This window comes from Chlamydotis macqueenii, chromosome 2 (genome assembly GCF_036417535.1).
Source record: "Chlamydotis macqueenii isolate bChlMac1 chromosome 2, bChlMac1.mat, whole genome shotgun sequence".
Taxonomy (NCBI): Eukaryota; Metazoa; Chordata; class Aves; order Otidiformes; family Otididae; genus Chlamydotis; species Chlamydotis macqueenii.
The window spans coordinates 10,544,112-10,561,112 of NC_141557.1; the positions used below are offsets into that span (position 1 = coordinate 10,544,112).

The 17,001-nt window shown below is 42.9% G+C and overlaps 1 protein-coding gene across 5 annotated transcripts in view; it reads right to left on the reverse strand.

Moving 5' to 3' along the window:
* Nucleotides 1–6,881: 6,881 nt before the first annotated feature.
* The window catches only part of DIP2C (DIP2 acetate--CoA ligase C (putative)), a 327,977-nt gene continuing 317,857 nt past the window's right edge, over nt 6,882–17,001 (reverse strand). For all 5 annotated transcript variants that reach the window (XM_086741904.1, XM_086741903.1, XM_086741901.1 and 2 more), the window contains 2 exons: nt 15,614–15,737; nt 6,882–10,371 (listed from right to left, as the gene is read on the reverse strand). In XM_086741904.1, the coding sequence (XP_086598030.1) occupies nt 10,119–10,371; nt 15,614–15,737 (377 nt within the window). In that variant the 3' untranslated portion in view covers nt 6,882–10,118. The remainder of the gene's footprint in view (nt 10,372–15,613; nt 15,738–17,001) is intronic.

Below are 17,001 nucleotides of genomic sequence, written 5' to 3' on the forward strand. Positions count from 1 at the left end.
TCAGTAATGCAATTGCTTGTTATTTTTTCCTGCAGACGCTGGAACCAGCAGCATTTTTACTCTGGGCTCCCCAGTGTTAGCGGCCACCACAGCAGGAGCCATTGGGAGTCGGCTGGATGCTGAGCTGGAGCCCAGGACCGCTCAGCCCTTCCCACCAGCAGTGTGGCCACTGTGTGATATTTGGATTGGTGCAATGCTGCACTTGCAAAAAAAGGCCTGGAACTTGTATTTCGCTCCAGTTGGTGGGAGTGACACTGGCTTTTCGAGGCCCAGAAGGGGAGCAGGCCAGGCCAACGCAACAGTGCTGCCTCCAGCTCCAGCTGAGAAAGCGCTGAGTCACCTCAAGCTTGGCCCAGTTCAGGAGTGCAGGAGCCTTCTCTCGAAAACTGTTGACAATAATAAACATCAGCTGCTGTAGGAAAGGTGCACAGGGCAAGAGCAGCCAGGAATTCAAACTTAAGAGCTACAGGCCTCCCTGAACTCCTCCCCAGCCCTGGCACAATCGTGCCGGCCACCTTTTTGCCCATGCGAGCAGCCTGGTACGGGCCAGCCTGCGCCTGCAGCGAGCCCTCCCTGCACACCTGCACAGCACAGCGGCTGACTCGGCAGTCCCAGGATTGACGGGGAATTGCACTCGCTCACACCTCAAAAATAATCAGTGCCACCCCAAAACCCTACTGGCTGCCTTTGACTCACAGGCCTTGGGTAAAGCTTAACCAGTGCCCGCCCACACAGCCACACAGAGATCCCCCCGGTCACCCCTCGGGGTGAGCTCCAGCACGGGACCTTCTCCTGGGCACCCATTCCCAGGGCCTCTTTTTTTAGCAGGCGGCTCCCGGGAGGGAGTACACTCCCGTATAGAGTGAGCTGCAGAGATAGAACCTATTCACAGGCTCTTCTGGTAACAGCTTGTTCAGAATTTGCTGATTCGTCACCTAATCTTGGTCTCCGGTCAGGACCTCCCTGGGCAGAGGGAATGTTTCCATCTCTCCCACCTACTGCAATCACCTTTGAGTCCCCTGTCCCAAAACAACCCTTGCTTAAAAGAATTTAGAAACTTGTTTCTGTAGATTACTGCTCAGCACCCCAGAGCAGAAATATGACATTTTTATAGTGGTTTGAAGTCCTCCAGCTTGTTGACTGATGGAGCACCCATGCCTTGTGAACGCCTAGAGCTTGGAGGAGCTTCCTTAAATGGCATCTGCTGTGGCTGAAATTCAAAGCAATGTGTTTGCACTTGGAGGAGGAGGCAGATGCGGGTCCTTTTGATTTGCCCATCTAGGAGTTGCAGTTGGAAGACAGGATGACAATTTGGTATGCAGGTGAAATTTGTCCTTTTGCACATTGGCCCGACAGACATTTTTAATGGGCTTGCACAATGTGTAGCTTAGGGTTAGAGACACCTGTCAGGACATTCCTGAGCATCTATCACATGGACCAACTTGGTAGTCTCTGTTAACATGACTTCAGTAGGACTGACTGTGTAAAAGAAGTGCAGAACTGGATTCAAAGAAGGAAACATGGGATTTTGGTGTGTTTGTTTTTTTTTTCTTCCTTTTATCCTCTGCTGCTTTGTTTTTCTTAGCAATCTTTTAATCCATGGTTTAGTTGACTTCATCTTGTGTTCAGAGGAGGAATGCCCCTGTGCAAAGGCACATACAAAGGTCAGGGGAAGGTCTCCAAAGGCTTTTGTTGAAGCAAACACCACCCTGAAATAAATTTCAGCCAAATTTCTTCTCTCAGAGGGACCTTGACTGGCTGGAGAGGTGGGCCCGTGCCAACCTCATGAAGTTCAACCAGGCCAAGTGCAAGGTCCTGCACCTGGGTCGTGGCAATCCTAGGCACAAATACAGGCTGGGCGGGGAATGGATCGAGAGCAGCCTTGAGGAGAAGGACTTGGGAGTGCTGGTGGAGGAGAAGCTCAACATGAGCCAGCAATGTGCCCTTGTGGCCCAGAAGGCCAACTGCATCCTGGGCTGCATCAAGAGCAGCATGGCCAGCAGGTCGAGGGAGGTGATTCTCCCCCTCTACTCTGCCCTGGTGAGACCCCACCTGGAGTACTGTGTCCAGTTCTGGAGCCCCCAACACAAGAATGACATGGACCAGTTGGAGAAGGTCCAGAGGAGGGCCACAAAGATGCTAAGAAGAAGGCTGGAGCACCTTTCCTATGAGGACAGGCTGAGAGAGTTGGGGCTGTTCAGCCTGGAGAAGAGGAGGCTCCGGGGAGACCTGATAGAGGTCTTCCAGTACCTCAAGGGGGCCTACAAGAAAGATGGGGAGAGGCTGTTCAGTAGGGCCTGTTGTGATAGGATGAGGAGTAATGGTTTTAAAATAGAGGGGGGTAGATTTAGATTGGATATTAGGAAAAAATTTTTTACAATGCGAGTTGTAGAACACTGGAACAGGTTGCCCAGAGAGGTGGTGGATGCCCCATCCCTGGAAATGTTCAAGGCCAGGCTGGATGAGGCTCTGAGCAACCTGATCTAGACGGGGATGTCCCTGCTCCTTGCGGGGCGGGGGGGTTGGACTAGATGACCTTTGAAGATGCCTTCCAACTCTAACCATTCTATGATTCTATGATTCTTGCCATTTACTGAACTCAAGTTCATTACATGATCACATCCCAGTGACCTCAAAGGTCATGTGTGATTCCATTGGTGCTGCAAAGCGGGGCTCCTTGCCTTGCTTGTCCTCCATGGGGGACACCAGGATGAGGGTGCTCCTCCAGCCCAGCCTTTCCCCTTGATCTGATGTGCAGGGTACCAGCTCCACATCAGCCGAGTGGGGCTGATGGTGCTGACCTTCAGAAGAGCCCTCTGAGATGCTTGTGTACTTCCTAACAGGAACCATATGGGCACAGCAAGGAAGCTGCTCTTTAAGGACCCTGATGAAAATACTGTCCCGTTGAGATAGAGTTGATCCATATTCAAAACCAAAAAGTAAAATGTGGGCTCAGGGATGTCTTTTTTTTTTATTTTTAAAGAGTATGACTTGAAGTGCAGGTCAGCACCAAGAGAGTGCTCTCAACACATCCTGTATTATTCTTCCAGTGGCTCAGTGTTTCCAAACCAAAACTGGATAAATAATAGAACAGATATATTTTACCTAAAATTAAGTCAAACTGTCAATGAGACCACTTGTAACCTGCATTTCTGGTTGCTTTCTCCCATGCTTACACTTCGTCGTGTCTCCCTCCAGCTGACACACTGCATCCTGACTTTGTCTCTCTCCTCCAGATGCATTGGCTTTATCGTGCTGGAGAAGTAAACAGTGCTGCGCGTTGCAAGTAAACTGCAATGAAAGCGCACGTGTCCACAGGCACGCACAGCAAAACGCAATCACACTGCCTTCACAGAGACGCTACAACCCTGTTATGTGATCCACTGGAAATGGGAGCATTTTAACAAAGTTTTCATTTAAGAAAATCTGTTTTTTGTTAGAAAATACTCAAAACTGAGTGCTCACTAATAGTCATTTTATTATGGCTTAAAACAGCAGTTAAAAGCCTCTTGTTCTGTTAAATGGCTTTGCCCTGAGATGAAAAAATACTTCCATCCTTTGGACGAAAGATAATTATAGCTGAGACCACACTTCATTTGCTTTTTTCTTTCTCTTTACAAACCAAAGAGCTGTAAAAGAAGGGAAGGGAAGAACTTAAACATTCCCCACTCAGTTTTTGCTGGCCCTGAACCCTGGACTGGCAGGGTGAGCTGTGAGTTTCCACCACCACGAATGCCCAGCACCTGCCCCTGCAGCACACAGGCATCCTGGGGCTGCGCGTCTCCATCCCTGCCCCCTTGCAGGCAGCCAACCTTTGCTGCGCCGCTGCGGCTGCAGCACGGCCACACAGGGCACGCGCGCGGCTGAGACCCCGCGCGCGGCTGAGACCCTGCAACTGCCCCCGCGTGCGCAACCTCACCCTGGCGTGCAGCTACGTGTGGTGGGGAGACAAAGGAGGGCACACAAAATAAGTTTTCCTGTGGATTTCGGGAAAGTATCCAAACCCAAATATTTGAGAGAGGCATCCTAGAAATGTTAATGAGCAAGTGTATCTGCAATGGAAAGTTTAATTCCTTTGTATCTACTCGGCCACTAACTTCCTTAGCGCAGTTGTCGGCTCAAATTCCCGTCTTCCTCTGCTCCATGAATACCAGCCATGCCATACTCTCCTCCCAACCTTGCTTCATGAAAACATTGCTTTCTTCTTGCATGCAGCTGCCTTTCTTTCCCCAGTCTTCTCTCAGCACTTCCCTGCTTCCCTCCTGCCTTTTCCCTGATACAGTCCTGTGGGGTTTTTTCAGTTTCCTGAACCTTTTGGGTTGAGATAACGTGTGGCCTTGTCTTGCACCTTGATTGTCCTCCTACGTCCATATATTTCCTCTGTTTGGTCTTATCCCAAAGGTCCTTGGCCCAGTTCAGCAGGTGGTAGGTAACCCATCGAAGCCTCCAAACTGGATGTGGGGCTAAGAGCAGCAGGACTGTGTGGGCCAGCATCTGGAGCTCACTGATTTGAAATGAGCTCCCCTAGGCAGGAAAAATCAAAATGTAGGCACCTAAAATTAGGTGTCTGATACTACTGGGCTAGACGGTCTCAATTGCTGACCCTTGCTGCCACATGCACAATGTTCTCTTTTCTGGCCTCACTTCCCTTCTACACCAAATGCTTTTCCTAAACCTGTCCTTCATTTACGGCTTCCTCCACTGGCGTTCTCGTCAGCAGTTCTGGCTCAGGACAACTCTTCTCCCCAGCACCTCCAAACCTTTCCCGCATGCTGCTGCTCACACTTGGAAGCCCTTCCCTGTCGTGGTGCTTCCACCAGCTTTGTCGTCTCCTTCAGACCCCTCGACAGGACACTCTTGCATGATGTCTATCATTGGTCATCTACCAAAGCAAGTATGACACTAAAGCAAGATCAACTTTGGGCCTTTAGGATCATCCCATTAACTAGCCATAGGTGTATAACATTTCGCAATAATTTCAAAAAATGTTATTAGTTGTGTTGTGGAATCCATGGGGCAAAGACTTTTTTTTTTTTTTTTCCCTCCCCCCTGGGTGCACCACGCAGAAGGGCTTTGGCATTGAAGAAATCTTGTCCGTGAAGGCCAGAAAGAAATAAAAGAGTGCTCCTGGTATGGGTTTTAACTGGTGCAGCATGACCCACTTAGGGTCATCAGTCTACGTTTGATCTTAAATGCCATGCGGTTTCCAGCATCAGGATGCATGCCAAAAATGTATAGAAATGAGCTGATGCTGGTTTGCTGGGTAAGAAAGGGAGAGTTGCTGTTTCAAAGATGTTGACCTCAGTGAGGTGCAGCACAAATGAGGCAAGTCTTGAGAGGACTTTTGGACCGGCTTTAAGGTGGCAGCCCTCAAAAGAGAACACAAAAACCCTGGAAAGGAAAGGCTGTTTACCTAAATCATGGTGAGGTGAGTGAGAGCTTCTGGGAAGGTGGGCTGCCAAATGAAACACTACAGATACAAAAAAATAGCTCAAATTGAACTTTTATCCCCAAATAAAATTATTCATTTCTACTTTCAGAATGTAGAGTCTAGTTATGTTGGTTTTTTTTTCCCCTTTTCAAGTGTCATCCAGTTTTAAGTAAAAAGTTCTTCTATTAAAAGAAATAAACAAAATAAAAAACTGAAAATGCCAGGGTTGGCTCTTACCCTGGGGACAGCGGGGTCCGTCCCCACTGGGATGATCTTTCTGGGCTTGACCTCTCCTTGATCTGCTTGGGCATCTGTGGCCCATGCCAGTGCCCAGCCCAGGCCCCCAAAACCACCCGCATGCCCCACACAGAAGCTACAGGAGGGATTTGCATTCCGAAGGTTGCAGTGAGTGGTCTGCAACCGCTCAGGCAGACTGCAAAAAGTTGTGTTGGAGAAAATTAGAAGTTCCCCCAAACCTGGCTCTCCTGCAATTTCATTAGTGAGGTGACTGATGAGAATTTGTTGATCTGTCCCTCCCTCCCCACCTTATATGATAAAGCAAATTTTTGGGTTGACAAACACAGATAAAAAACTGCAAGGTCTTTTAGCAATCCTTTTCTCCAGTTCTTACCTTGTTAGCATCAACCTGATGATTAATAAATTATACTGTTCTTATTGTGCATAAAGTTATTCTTCTTAACCCTACTACAATTTTTTTTGTTGACATTCCCCAGCAGCTTTTCAGCATTATAGCCATCATTTGCCAAAATTATTTTTAAAATGTCTACTTGAAAGATTTTGACCTTTTAAAAATCCTCATCATCATTAGCACAAAACATCAAAAAAACCTTTATTTTTTTTATAACACGATTTGTAAAACTGAATCAGGAACTACTTGCTGTTCCATCATCCTTTTTCTTCTGCCAGCCCTAACTTGCCGTCTCCCTCTCACAATTTTTGGTTTGCACTCTCTGCTCTGGAAAATTGTGGGTCCTCTAACCTGCACCTGCCTCTTGTGAAATCTGAAATTTCAGCCATTGAAGATGGGATTTTATGCCTTGAATTTCTCAGATGGGCTACCAACGAGAGGAGGAATCAGAATTTCACCCATTGAAATCACATTTGGAAAATCAGAGGTAGGGCCAAACCTCTTCCCTGGGGACGCTGCTACTCAGTACCTGGGAGCCGGCTCTGCAATGAAAGATTTTTTGGAAAAGGCCAGTGGAAACAGACAGATCACATTTCCTAGGGGTTTTATCTGGTCGTCGAAGGCTTCTGAATTGATACGGAGGTTCTAGCCCCACATGTGTCACCAAGCGGTTACCAGTGTATTTCCACTGGCAGAAAGCCCCAGCAGAGATGTAACACCTGGACCGACAACTTCAGCGACTGCTCAGCAATATGCCGGTAGCAAGACCTTGCAACAAAAGTGATAAGTGACAAATTTGAGGAGTTTTACAGTACTAATGCTTGTTATTGCTTCTCACAAAATGTTACCAAGCTTACAATAATCTTTACACTTTCAGCAAAAATGTGAACAGTATATTTGAATATATTAAAAAGAATTAAAAAAACATTTCACAAAAAACATTTGTTGCCATATGAAAGTCTTTCAGCAATAAATGCCCACACCAGTATTTAAACATTGTTAAAAGTATAATGATTTGTACTAATAAATTATGCAACAAGAGAGGTAAACAAAATAAAATTACAGTATAGCTCTCCATGTTCCTCCACCGAGTGTCTGCAGCTCTTGGAATCTCCACTTTAGATGACTAATTAAGAAACCGATATTTTCAGAGCAACAAAAATAAAAGCTTTTATTTGTTCATTTGAATATAAAACAGGCGTTATCACAGATGTACAAAGCGTACTGGTGGTTTAACATACAAGAAGGTTGCTGTCCTTTGCACATAAAAATTTTTGTTTGAAACTGTGATTGGCTGAGTTACATGAATTTCTCTAACCAGTCACCACACTCTATGAAATAACGCTGCTAACATTCAACTGATAAAAGGGACAGTCTTCCCTTGGGTAAAGTGTCAAGCAGGATTAAATATATATCATAAACAAGCACCATGAGGAATCTGCTCCTGTTTGATTAGTTTTGTGTTTAAATGTTCATTGTGTACCCTCTTTTTTTGTGCATGTGCATCAAGTTGATTACATGGTTTTGTCTGACTCCAAAAGCACAAGGTCACAAGACAAACATTTTATACATTCTCATGAATGGTTTATCTACAGTACAGTTTCTAATACAGAACAATCCTTCTTTATTGCTCGGTCTGATGGTGCTTAAATGTTTCCTTCCTTTTGCTTGCACAACAAAACCAGAAACTCAGTTTATCATTTCTCTTAACTCAGGATTTAACAACCACGGATGACAGGTTGCAGAAGAGAGCTGTTATTAACTGCGTTTCACAACTGCATTGCAGTTCTTTTATTCTCTACAAATGCAAAGTTGACTTCGTGAAGGTTAAAGTGACGCTTTGAACGACAGCGAGATTTGTTTTGCAGTACTGAGATCAGCGATAGCAGGACTTCACAAGTTAGTTCACACACTGCAATTATGTTTGTAATCAATCAACATCTTGTCTGAAACCTTACAACAACTTGCCATTAAGAACAGATTTTATTCTTTTCAGGGAGCAGAAAATGAATTTGACAAAATATAGGATTGGTCTGCAGAGCATGAATAGGGCTATTCACAGGACAGTGAGGGCGGAAAGGATGGTCTGAAAGAAAACGCGGCTGACATGGCAAGATGCTCTGTACTGTACATGCAGACTAAAACGTCCCTACCTTTTAAAACGATTTTAAACACCCAGCATCGAGACTCCCTTATACGTGATATAAACATGGTTACATTTGCCCTGCAACAATCTTAGTCATGCATATCCGGTAATGAGAGCCAGCACATGAACGTCATTTGGGACAAGAAGAAAAGCATTCTTGGACTGCAGCTGGTAAATCCCACTCTGGATCACAAACAGGTCAATTCAGTTACAACCACATGAAGGAAGGGGAAGGATTTAAAAAAAGGGGCACGGGGCGCAGGGAAGACAACAGAACTGGGGAATCCAACCTCTCTTTTATCCAAAGGTAGCAAAATGAAGGCAGCTGTGATGCATGTTTTCCTACTCTTCTCCCGCGATGGCCTCAGATGGGAGACCGCGGGACGACTCCGTTCGTTAAACAGGCAGATCGGTTCCTCTGATGTTTTAATGCGTTTAGGGACTAGTTAGCAGATGCACGATTCGTGCCGAATCGGTTGTAGTGACTGTACGCTCCTCTCTGTTAAGGAATAAATTAAAGACCATCGAAACAATCGTTTCCTGTAAATGTAAACTGGATGCATTGGCCACCGAGCTACGTGTCCTAGCTGAGAGGCAAATCGATAACTCTGTGCAAATAACCCCAAAACTTTTCCTTATAGCAATAAAAACACCAACTAAAACAATGAAAAAAATTGTGCAACAAAGTTCTGCAGCTAGACAACAGTGCTATTCCTCAACCTGCCTTTTCTAAGTCTAACAAGTGTATGCACATGCCAGCACGAATATTTATTGTTGCCTCCATGGCAAAGAAAAGAAAATTATTGTAGTGCATTTTTAGTCTTAAATTCATTCACTGCCTTAAAGGCAGCAATAATTCCACTTGCTGGTATCTAGAGGATTCTTTTTGACAGGGATACTTAGCAATCCAGGATTGCTTTTTTTTTTTCCAAAAATTTGTGAGTAACATTTGATTATCTACAGTGGGAGACACCATGCAAGTGACAAGTACTGCATTTTAAACTTTAAAATCTTTTGTCATTAGTGAATTTATATTTCATATATATATATTTGATGTGATACTATCCACTCAAGATAATACAACACTTTGTTTTTATATTAGCAAACATTTCAAGAGTTTAATATTCTTGAACGTTTTTTCTCTTTTATACTTCTAAAGAGATCAAAATAAATTAAACGTTTTATACATAATTACAGAAGAAGTAGTTAACTTACTTTATCTTTTTAGTTTAGTACAAAGATATTTGCAAGTTCATTGCCGAAATACACCTTATTTATAAATTTCTTCCACTCTAACGCTAACAGCAAAGGCGCTTTGGCCTTTGGGCTTTCAGCATCTCCGACAGAAAGCTGCGAGACTTCTAATTGAAAGGTGCTACTTTGGGTATTCTCCTCGTACCACTACATCGTTTCCTAAGATGTGGGATCTAAAATGGCTTAAGTTAGTAACGGATCTGTATTCATCAGCTTTTTATGACATATTAAAACAAATGAAGAAAACAATTATTTGTATTAGTATGCAAATTGTTTTAAAAGAATCAATTTGGAGGGCAGAGTAAAAAAAAAATCTACTTCAGCTTACTTAATGTAAAATACAAAGCCACATTTACTCAAAAAGCAGTATTGTCCAATAAGCAAAACAAAAAAAAGTTTAAAATGGGCTTTTCCAACACACTGGAGGGCCTTACCCCATAGTCCTTCTTTTCTAAAATTTAGTGGTAAAAGAAAACATTTCACATTTTATTTCCTGCCAATCGTGACTGCTTTGAAAAATCGTAATAGAAACAGTTCCATTCTGATGAGTGTCAGCATCTTATCTGCACACTTTTTAGTGGACACCAAAAAATTTTATACATCTATAGTAAAGTCCATGGAAGCTTTAAGGTACAAGACTACATGTTGTAGGCCACATAGATGGGATCTAGCTGGTCTGCCAAAAATCCATCTCGTAGGTGCATACGTTGTTTCTCTCCACGGGAGTTGATAGGAATTACACCAATGTCCACAACCACCACCACCCCTACAATCAGATAGTGTTCCTCCAGGACCACGTTGGTGACCAAAGGAACCAGGTCCAAAGCTTCTTGCTCCGATCCATCCAGCTCAACTACAACGACCAATAAGTTTGTCCAGGTAAACACCGCACTGGAACAAAAGAGAAATTATTATTAGTGGTGAAGTATTTCTACCCATTTCATTTTTTACCCTTTTCATTCCACTTTGGTTACCTTTTGTTTCAACTCCTATTGTTCCTTCTTTATGCTCACCACAAAGCGTAAGCAGCAAGAGAGAATGTGCCTGCAGGCAGGGGCAGAAGAATAGCCCCACTAGCTCTCACTTTCATATTGCTGCAGTACTAAGTATTGGGCTAAACTTCACAGAAACTCCAGTCTAAACCTTGCCCATCATGTGAGACACCGCGTGATTCCCTCTGAAACCAGAGAACTGTCACAGCACTGCGGCGTTCACGAAGGCATGCACGAGCAATGTAGGGGTGGAGGTGTCTTCTCTGCAGTTTTTTTGAAGAGCAGCCCAGAAAAGCAAAGGAGGTTAAACGAGGAGGCACCAAAAGGAACAGCAGGAACATAGTCCGACCTGAAAGATCTTTGGGATAAACTCTGCCTGGCAAAGGGATGCGGAGCCCTGGGAATGTTTACGTGGCACGCTGTAGGCTGCACAGAGGTTCCCGGGTGCCTGGGGAGGGGGCTTCCTCACTTGCACGGTGCTAGGCCAATGGCCGCATGCCTTCTGGACTGGGCTGGCTGCTGTCCAGGCAGGTCAGAGCTCAGCACAAAAGAGCTGCGATTCTTCTGGATCAATTGGTTTATACAGAAATAAGCAGTGTCTCCATCTGTTTCATCTCAGCTGTATTTTATTTGTTTGGTTTAAGGGGACAGGAGTTTTTACATTCTTTATTAACATGCGAGATGGTCAAGGGAACACCATTATCACCAGTATCTCCTCTTTACTAAAAGAACTTCATGAGACCCCAAAATTTTTGTTAAGTCCTTGAGCTGAGGGAGGGAAATTTTAGTTTCTGATTCTGGGCATCTTTTCTGGCTAAGGATAAAGCATTTATCCTTTCAAGTATGGAGGCTAGGAAGGTATGAAAATCTGGTGTATGCTTCCCTCCATCCTCCTCCTGATGTCTCAAATGTCTCCAAAGTCTAACAGGAGGTCAGCACGACTGAAGCTCCACAAAGAGCAATCTCTTTGCTCCTTGCAGGGTTTAAGACACAGATGGTTATTTCTTCCTCTAACTTGTTCCATAGCATAAATAATAACATTCTACACATGTATCTACACATGTATCTAGTTGGAGATGTCCTGGCTCCTTGCAGGGGGGTTGGACTAGATGACCCTTGAGGGTCCCTTCCAACCCTAATCATTCTATGATTCTATGTAACTCATACATCAAGCCCTGTACTTTACCCTCCTTTACCTTATAATATCAGGGGACAATTTCCCAGAACTGTCTGAAGGATAAGCATCTGAAAGTTAGAATACATTACATATATAAGCCGACTTCAAAAAATGCTCCTTATCCTAAGGTCAACGCTTGATTGAGTCAGAAGTGCACTGCTGTAGTCTACGAAGACAATTCTGAAAATCTCTGTACTTTGGAAACATATCTTACATTGCCCAAAAGTTAGCTATGAAAATGTGCTCTATGTTGATACTTAACAGAATGAATTTTAGGAGAAAAGTACTTACTATTAAAAAAAAAATCCATTTTCAGATCCTGCCAAAGTACTATTTGATCCAGTTCTTATGTGCTTATTGATCTGGAAAACTAACGGGCAGCCAAAGCTAGGCTGTGGAGGCTCCTTTTGTCTTAGTACTGCTATGAAATTAATTTTAATTTGTAATTATGTTTTCACAGACATTCTAGTAGGTTTTGATTGATGCTGAATATTAACAAAGTGAAGTATCAGTCTGCACAGGTGACCATCTCCAGAGAGGTCCTAGACTTTTTATGGATTGCTCTACAAACATCTAACTTACATTATGTAGTCACACCCAATGGATGCAACACAGCCAATGCACTGAGCTCGGAATGGCCCCTCCTGCTGCTTCCATCCCATCAAACGCTTCAGGAAAAGCAGGGAAACACCTGCTGAGTGTTTGAAACATCTCAACAGGCCTATATTGGTTTTCTTCTCTAAATATCTTGTGTAGTTTCACCTATTTGTCATTATGCAGAGAGAGAAAACCACTTCTTTGCAAATTCCAGGAAGCTGCGTTCTGTTCTTCTTTCAAGCATTTGAATTTTAAATGAGTCAACAATGTGCTTTAATTAAACACATACACATACATTATTTCTTAAAATATTTTGCAGTATTAAAAACACTTTCAAAAATACCTGGTGTAGTTAGTTATACATCACAACAAAAAAAAAATGTGCCTCTCTTTTGTTTGTTACGCACTGAGACACAGGAGGGCCAGAGTCAGAGGTTGTTGATTTTGTGCTAAAATTTCTTAAAAGACAAGAATAATTTTAAATGACCTTTTAGATCTGATCCTCAATGACAGAAGTTGCACAGCAGGATAACATGTCAGTCAACAAGTCACCGCTTTCCTCAATAGTGCTAAATGTTACAAAATAAGCATGTGTTTCTTGGAAGCTGAGGCTATTTTTACAATCTATTGACTGGATGTACCCAGTACCTTTTGTTTGCAATAGGTATCGGTGCAGTTAAATCCTTAACGGGTCACTGTGACCGAGACAACAGCGGCCTCCAACAGGAACAGAGGCTCATTTCCCCCTCCAAAGAAAGGTATATACAAAGTATATATAAAAAGAAAGATTTAACTGGCTATTATTTTGTCAAGGAGTGTTTCAGGAAGACAAAAGGAGGATTTCTAAGAGAAGCTGAAAGAGAAATTAGATGAGAAAAAACAAGGACAGTCAGGACTAAGACTATGACTGAAAACTCCTGGAGAGAACTATTAGGCAGAGCACTGGCTAGCAAGAGTTGGGAAACCTAAGCAAACCAGATGCTGTCACTCTGAACCACTGTGTGTCCATCTTCTGCAGGGACCACATCACAGAAACATCTAACTCATCAGCAATGTCTCTTCTTTGAGGAAAAAACAACTCCAAAGACTTTCAGTTTTGGCCTCTGGGCAAAGGGTAGTAACAGCACAGCGTGCTTTCTGAAGTCTTGCTCATGTGCCTTATACATTGCCACCCAGCTACTGGGAAGAGTTAAGGTACCAAGAATTCGCATGCGCTGCTTCTAACTAATTGCAGAAATTAGGTGGCCTTTCTCTTCAGTCCTCCCAGCTTGCCCCAGCCCTTTTTTAGTTGCCACTAATCCCACTCAGGATTTCCGTGATAATGGAAGGAAATGGATTCTCAAAGTGCTCTCACTGGTCTTGAAAAAAGGAACATAATTTAAGCATTTTTGGCCATTGAAACCCACGATGATCATTTCTGCAGTGTGATATGGCTACTTCATTCACTGCCCCTGAGCTCTGTTGTGGTTTTGTTTAATGAGAGGGGGCTTAAGGTGGTAGCTTCTGTAGGAAACTGCTAGAAGTTGCTCCCTTTTGTTCAGCTACAACAAGCTCGTACTTTAAAGACACACAAATCTCTGACAAACAGGTGCTGCTGAACACATCGATTCATGAATCTGTGGCCATCTTATAATAGAGCTGTCCCTAAATAGTTTGATCTGAAAACTCTCCATCTACTGCTGATACGGATCTGACACATTTTCAAGGAGAATTTCACAGCATCCTGAAAATGTTCACACTTCTCTATAGGAAGACACAGAATCTGCCACCTGTGCAACGGCTAGCTGGCACAAGATGATACCAGCAGTAATGATGCTCTAGGGAGGAGGCAATAAGGCAAAACCTCAGTTACAGTCAGACAAGCAATTAACTGCCTGTCCTGGTTTTGGCCAGGATGGAGTTAATTTTCTTCCCAGTACCTGCTGTGTGTTGGATTTAGTATGGGATTTGGTATGTGAAGAATGCTGATAATACACTGATGTGATTAGTTGTTGCTAAGAGATCAAGGATTTTTCTCAGCTTCCTAGGTTTTGCTAACATGCAGGTGCAAGAAGCTGGGAGGGGTATAGCCAGTACAGTTGACCCAAACTGGCCAAAGGAAGTATTCCATACCATAGATGTCATGCTCAGTATATAAGGGGGGCTGGCCAATGGGCAGCTCTCTCACTCGTTCTCTGTCTCGCAGGATCGTTCCAAGATTGCTCTCGGTTCCGTTCAGTGATTGTTGCTTGGGACAGGTTGTATCAGTTGTTGAATGGTGGGAAATTGCACAGAGTTCATTTTGTATATTTTATTATTATTTTTATCATCATTCATATATACTATTATCTCTTCCTTTGCTGTCCTAGTAGACTGTCTTTATCTGAACCTACAAGTTTTCCTTTGTTCCTAATTCTCTTCTCTATTCCCCCCTGGGGACAGTGAGCGAGTGGCTGCATGGTGCTTGGTTGCTGGCTGGGATTAAACCATGACATGGCCTTAATTTTAACAGATATATAAGAAAAAAGTGAAGTGTTTTGACTAAAGAAACCAGTCTGGTTGCTGTGCTTAATTATTAAGTTTACTGCTCCAGGCCAGACCTTTGCAGCTGGAACTGAAAAGAAAAATAGAAAGTCATGTCTTACACTCGCTAAATTGCTCTGGCTGTTGTGACAGTTTTGTTTTGATTGAAAGGAGAAGAGCTGAGCTGAGGTTACATCAAAACAAAATTACCTAATTCAGTTTTCTGATGCACGAACAATAAAGAGCAATTTGTTCTCATGTCGGCCTTAAGAAATGATTACCTGCTGTGTGCATTTGACGGTGTGATACATTGATTAAGACAACGTCATTATTAACTCATCGATTCACTGCTTCAGTTTCCATTGTGACCTTGATTTGACCACTGCTTGACTTATTAATAACCAATTCAAAAGCAAAAGTGTGTTCACTAATAAAGCTTATTAAGTGTGTTCATTTATTTGAAATGTTTGCTTGCTTACTCCTTTTAATAACAATGCTCCTAAAGCTTGAACTCCTACCAATTTGCTTTTCCTGGTTAGAACATAAATCTCAAACTCCAAGAAACAGCTACTGACCTACCTGAGAGCTGCCTGGGTCTCTCAAATTAAAAGTTTCATCCTTCACTTGTACTTAAAACCACACAAAAAAAGAAACGTGCTGAATGATCTTAGCAGAAAACAGTCCTTCCTGATTAAATCTCTTCATGAAAAGTTTCATCCTAAGGACATATTTTCAGCTGGGTTATAAATCCTGTGATCACCCTGACAGGCCATTTCCTGGATCAATTGCAATATCCAAGAAAAAATCCCAGACATTATAGATATTTCAGCTTTACATAAGGGCCCTGGTGTTACATAATACTTACCATTCTGTGATGCTCTTGTGTGCTCTAATTACAGAGGTTTCAATATCGATTGGATGGTATCTCATCCCTCGTAACTCCATGGCTTCATCTAATGCACCCACAACATAAAGTGCATCATGACGTTCTGGTCGTAAGGAAAAAAACATTAATGATTCTGTTCTCCAGTACATTAAATTACCAAAACATTCACATTAATAAATAAGTAAAGTATAACACTTATAAATTATCCTCAAATTTCTGAAACCCTGAAGTAATTTCCAAATGAATGAGAATTTTCCACTACTGAAGTGCAATGCAGAATAGAAAGCCAAAGAAAGGAAGGCAGAAACACTATTCCCATTTGAAGAGAAAGGTGGAAGTCTTGATCCAAAGACAGTGACTTAAATTCCTGTTTTTCTCCCAGGTGCACGCAGAACAGATTATTTTTTAAGGCACCCTAAACAGGGTCTTTGTTTCTCTCTCTTTCTTTTGAAAGAGAAAAGATGAATTTGACCCTAACAGTATGGATGATGTTCTCCCAGTAGCTTTGAGATGGTCAGTACTGATGCTTAAGGTGTCTTACAAAGGTGTTTATCAACAAACTAGAAATATCTGCTATGTGCCAGATAGCAAATTGCTCATTCAGACAAATGGCAAGCTCTGGAGTGTAATGCTCTTATACTACAAATTTTTACTGACTAAAGAAATAAATGAGGCTGAAATGACACTTCAGAAAAGATATTAGGCTGATAATAAATGACTGCATGTTATCCATAAAGAAATAATATTCGCTAGTAGACTTCAAAGCAGATACCAGGTTCTTTTTACATTAATTTAGGTAGTTGCATGGTGGTAATGTAATGGCAATATAACCTCTACCAGTAATAAAGGGCAGAGAACTCTGCACTGGGAGCTAAAAGTGGGAGGAGAATGGAGACTTAGCAGCTCTTTGCCAGGAGAAGATTTAAGCCATTCGGATGCATAAATTGCAATATCCTCAGAGAATGCTGCACTTTCTCAAGGCTGGGCTATCATTGCGAAATGAAAAAAGCCTGCACAACTAGAAGTAAAGATCTTCAGAAAGATGCTAACGTAAGGACACGGGCAGCAGCCGTAATCCACAGAGATTACTAAAATGCTTTCAAATTTGATGAATTCACTCTGCTGCAGCTGAACAGCGGCTATTCTCATTGCAGTGACACCGGGGCCCTGGGATCACTCCTGGAGGTGCTTGCAGCGTTGCTAGAAACCATATTTGCCATCAGCCTCAACTGTCACCTCAGGCCAGTTGCTGCTTGTGACACCATGCTCTGTAAAAATCACACGAAAGTATCGTTTTCCCGACTTTGGCTGCCTGGCAGTGCTGGGTTGCTTACGTATGTACAGGAGAGAAGGAACATCATAAAAAC